Source organism: Macrobrachium nipponense, chromosome 38, assembly GCF_015104395.2.
Source record: "Macrobrachium nipponense isolate FS-2020 chromosome 38, ASM1510439v2, whole genome shotgun sequence".
In the NCBI taxonomy this organism is placed as follows: Eukaryota; Metazoa; Arthropoda; class Malacostraca; order Decapoda; family Palaemonidae; genus Macrobrachium; species Macrobrachium nipponense.
The window spans coordinates 45,488,937-45,493,845 of record NC_061098.1 but is presented as its reverse complement, the minus strand read 5'-3'; the positions used below and the strand labels follow the sequence as shown (position 1 = coordinate 45,493,845).

At 39.6% G+C, this 4,909-nt stretch overlaps 1 protein-coding gene across 1 annotated transcript; it reads right to left on the bottom strand.

Moving 5' to 3' along the window:
- Window positions 1-326: 326 nt before the first annotated feature.
- Window positions 327-1,369, bottom strand: LOC135209826 (chromo domain-containing protein cec-1-like). The gene is made up of 2 exons (XM_064242597.1): window positions 1,018-1,369; window positions 327-877 (listed from the first exon to the last, which is right to left on the bottom strand). Exons 1-2 carry the CDS (start codon window positions 1,367-1,369, stop codon window positions 327-329), a joined length of 903 nt encoding a protein of 300 aa, XP_064098667.1.
- Between the last annotated feature and the right edge of the window lie 3,540 nt (window positions 1,370-4,909).

The window sequence follows — 4,909 nt, the reverse complement described above, 5'->3', positions numbered from 1 at the left end:
AGCTTCCTGGGCTTGTTTGAGTGGGCCGAAGATACTGATGTAGTTCCTCTGATCATCTTGGTCAGGGAGGTAGATGGCCACATTTTGTTCCTGATGAGTTTCCGAAGGGTTAGCTCTTGTGGTCCCAATATGGCCTTTTCTGAATTCCTGATCAACAGACATCACAAAATCTTCTTTTCCTACTGCAAAGAGCCCTTTTGTGACCTCGCGTCAGCTCGCTAATGTTGAAAACCTTGTCTACTCGGAATCTGATTCATTGTAGACCTTTTCAACATTCTTCTTGGGCCTTTGAGCTGGACAATTCTCGAACCATCGTTTCTGGACGCTCATGACGACCCCGTGATCTTGCCTGGCCAACTTGGCAAATTTCCCTCCTTTGCCAATGATCTGACCCATGTCCAGGTCGTTCTCACAGTGGAAGGAGAAGGCTTTCCTCCACACTGTTTAAGAGGTCCACATCTTTGGGGTCGTGTCATTTTCCAGTTATCTCCCTTTGTAGGTCGTGTTACCTCAGGGTTTTTAATTGAGCCAGTTGGTTTTGCCAGAGAGTTTTCCGCGGGGGCGGCACTTTTCGGCACAGGAAGAATCTTTGCTATGTTGCAAAGACATTTTTCTGATTCTTCCTGTACCTTCGCTTCCACTCCTTCCAGTCCATTGGCTTTGTCTTCCGGGGGCGGGAGGATAGGACAATCATTTTCCTCCTTTTCTTCGTGAAAAACATTTTCTTTTACAGATTCCTTCAGGGTGAGACGGGGCGTTTCCTCTTGTTCCTCAGATTCTTTGAAGTTTTCCTCTTGACGGTCTGATTCCTCCTCCTTTGAAGGTTCTTCCACCTTTTCCTGAAGAGGAACTTTTTCCTCTTCATCCTCTTCCTGTTCTTTATGATGAGGAAGAGAATGTTTAGTCGTCGGGGCACAGATTCAGTAAACGTCTGCTTCGCATGCCTCCCTGGACGTACTCTTCAGGAGCCTCGCGAAGCGATATGCCAACAATAATCTTGTGCCGTCTTCCACAAACTCCCATTCGTCTTCCTCAAACTCAAATTCATCTTCCTCGAACTCCAGTTATTTTTCTCGGGAGTTTCTAAATCACTTTCAATTCCATGTCCTCTTCTTCGTCTCCTCTTCGAGCGCATTCCCATGATGGGGAAAAGTTTTGCGTTGCACAAGAAGAAAGTTTGCTTCTTCTCTTTCTTTTTCTCTGGAGGACCCTTCTTGAGGATGGCAGCGAAATTCAATCCAATTTCGGGCTCGTGCACCAATTCCTCAGAAGGGGGAGCGGGCTCTTCACTGTCGAGGTCTTCAGCATCGATATTATATCCTTCCCTTTCGTGTTCGTCGAGGATTTCTTGGATGTGCTGGAAGGCCATTTGGACACGATTTTTCAGCGCCTTCCAAATAGGCAACTTCATTGGTGTTGTCTTCGGGAAGGTCGAGGCGAACGTTGTAGAACTGTGTGAATTCCCTGGCCTCTTTTCCTATTTTGCGTAAAATGAGTTCTCAGTCTTCGATATTGGGAATTCATACAAGTCTCCATGAACGAATTTCACTTCCTTTGTCAGTTTTGGGGGGACGTTTTCCTCTTCCTTTCGTGGCTCCTCCAGGGGGACCTCGTCGATGCTCTCTGCTTTGCAATTTTCAGATTCGAGATCCATGGAACTGGTTTCCTTTGTGAATTCTGGAACAGAAAGTTCCAAAGTATCTTGGTTCAGTTCCTCTACTTCCTCGAGTTCCTATCCTGTCCTCTTCTTCCAGTTCTTTGCTGACCTCTTCTTCCAGTTTTCCTATGTCGTCTTCCTCAAGTTCTTTACTGTCCTCTTCTAGTTTTCCTATGTCGTCTTCTTCCAGTTCTTTTCTGTCCGCTTCTTCTTGTTCTCTCCTGTCATCTTCTACTGTTCTTTCAGTCAAGTCCTCTTCGTTCTCCCCTATCCAGTCTATGTCCTCTTCTACAGTATCAGTTACCAAGGTCTGTTCAATCTTTCCAGCAAACTTCTTCTTCCTATTGAAGAAGAACATTATAATGGCGACGGTTGTAAGAAACAGGAACATTTTTGGCATAAAAACGAGATTCATCCATGCTACGAAGAACCTCCTCAGCTGGGATATTCCCTGCTCACCTAGGAGAGTGTTCCTCACCAAGGCTTGCAAGGGTCCATTGCAGGCAGACAGAGAAGGCTCATCGTATCCAATCATACCAGAAAGTCCAATAAAGTTCAGGATGAAATGCAGAATGCGGCGCATTCTGTTTTCTCTCCTGAACTCCATAAGGGTTTGTTGAGCGACATCACAGCAAAGGAGCTCGGTCTCGAGAGACGTCCTCCAGTTGATGCCACCCACAAACACGATTCTAAGTAGCAGCATAAAGGCAGTGACAAAAGCTCCGAATGCGTTGATTACACACTGGAAAATCATTTTGACTAATGATACCGATACAGACGACTTCTCTTATGCCTAGCTGTTTTTGTTCAAGCCACTTGGTCTTCGGTGACGGGATCCCCCGAACCGGAGCGTCTCCAGGATCGCTTTCTCCGCGGTCTGAGGACTCCGATCCCTGGAGACTTTGTTTGTTTGTATGGTGTTTTTACGTTGCATGGAACCAGTGGTTATTCAGCAACGGGAGCAACGGCTTTACGTGACTTCCGAACCACGTTTGAGAGTAAATTTCTATCACCAGAAATACACATCTCTCATCCTCAATGGATACCAACCACGCCACTAAGGCGCTCCTGGAGACTTTGGATTGGGGGCTCATTTGCATCCTTCAGCACGAAGGATTCGGAGCTGCTTCATAGCTTTGGGCGCGAAGAGCCGAAAGTCTTCAAGGACTGTATGACGTCATGTGGAGGACTCTGCTGGATTTCCCATTGGTTATTCCTAGGAGACATATTACATAATACGTGAATTTACCTGTACTATATTGAAGCAGAAAAAAAATCAGATTTGTCCTTTTTTACCATTGATGAAAGGATTTTTGATTAGTCTGTAAAATTATTTAGATCACTGGTCTTTGTCTTTTGCTATAGCTTCTTAATTTTTAAGTAATATCACTAATTTTTTTCCTTTTTTGGCATGATTTCTCTCTAATTGCTCTTAGTTCTTCACATTCATTTTAGTGAAGCGATTCTCGTCTTCAAGTTGAATGGGCAGATCACAACTCCTCTTATAAAGAAATTGTTTTGATTAAACTCTGAATCTATTTGAAGGAAATATCACTGCAATATGATTTTAAAACCGCCTATCAAGTCTAGCAATTTGGGTGACCCATTGTCTGGTTCCTCAATTGTTTGTTCAATTATTTGAAGAATCTTATATATACATAAAATTAGTTTATAGTTCTTGGAGGACGTGTAAGTATTCACGTATGAAAGTATGGTAAAAAAAATCAGTTAATGCTTGAAAATATTCATACTTACAGTTCTCGAAGTGTGTATGTATTCATGTATGTAATGTATGTATGGTCAAGAATTAAATTTATGTATGAAAATATCATACTTATATTTCTTGAAGTGCATGTATGATCATGTATATATGTATGTTATACAATGAATTCAATTTATGTATGAGATCATTCATGCATACTGTTCTCCATGTATGTACAATGAATGCAATTTATGCATGAAAATATTCATACTTATAGTTCTTGAAGTGAGTGTATATATTCATGTATGCATGTATGGCCAAGGAATTCAATTTATGCGTGAAATATTCATGCATACAGTTCTTGAAGTGTGTGTATGCTTTTATGTATAATTTTATGTTCAAGAATTTAATGTACATGACATATTATTTAGATATAAATGTATATATTTACATATGTGTGTATATGTAATATACACGCATGCACGCACACAGATATATATACATGTGTATATTATATATATATATATATATATATATATATATATATATATATATATATATATATATATATATAGTTTATATCCACCATGAATATTTTCGTGGATAAACTGAGTTCCTTGGCCATAAATGCATACATGAATATATATACACTCACTTCAAGAAGTATAAGTATGAATGAATATTTTCATGCATAAATTGAATTCATTGTACAAACATACTTACACACATGAAAATATTCATTCATACTTATACTTCTTGAAGTGAGTGTATATATTCATGTATGCATTTATAGCCAAGGAACTCAGTTTATCCACGAAAATATACATGGTGTATATATATATATATATTATATATATATATGTATATATATATATATATATATATATTAATATATATATATATATATATGTGTGTGTGTGTGTGTGTGTGTGTGTGTGTGTGTATGTGTAAATACAGGCACAAATATGTAGTATAAAATTAAACCAAACAGAGAATAGACCAACCAATCATGTCTTGACCGATCTCAGCCTAGTTTTCAAAAAGGCAATAACATATATCAATGGCCTTGAATTTAAGCCGAAACCGGTCAGGAGCTGCTGCAGCCGATCTTCCATTTATTTTCTTTTTTTTTTCAGCATTTTCGCACATATAACTTCACCTATCAATCATCGTCGTCAGCCCTACATTCACTTTCGTCGTAAACTTTTGATTGAATTTGGGGCCACTATCATTCCCGAAAATCACTTTCGCGTAAGAAAGAAAATAAAAAAATAAAATAAAACAAAATCACAGGAGATGAGACGTGACGTCGATGTCTTGATGTTACCGAGGCGGGTTGACGTATCTTAGAATGACATCATCGACGTTTATTTAGTTATTTGTTTTTTTTTATATGCCTTCGGGCCAAAACGTCTCAATAGAATGAGTGCAAACGGTACTCCTGGTTTCGTGCAAATTCTTTTCTGTAATTATAGATGGAAAGTACTTCTCTCTCTCTCTCTCCTCTCTCTCTCTCTCTCTCTCTCTCTCTCCCTCTCTCTCGACTTGAC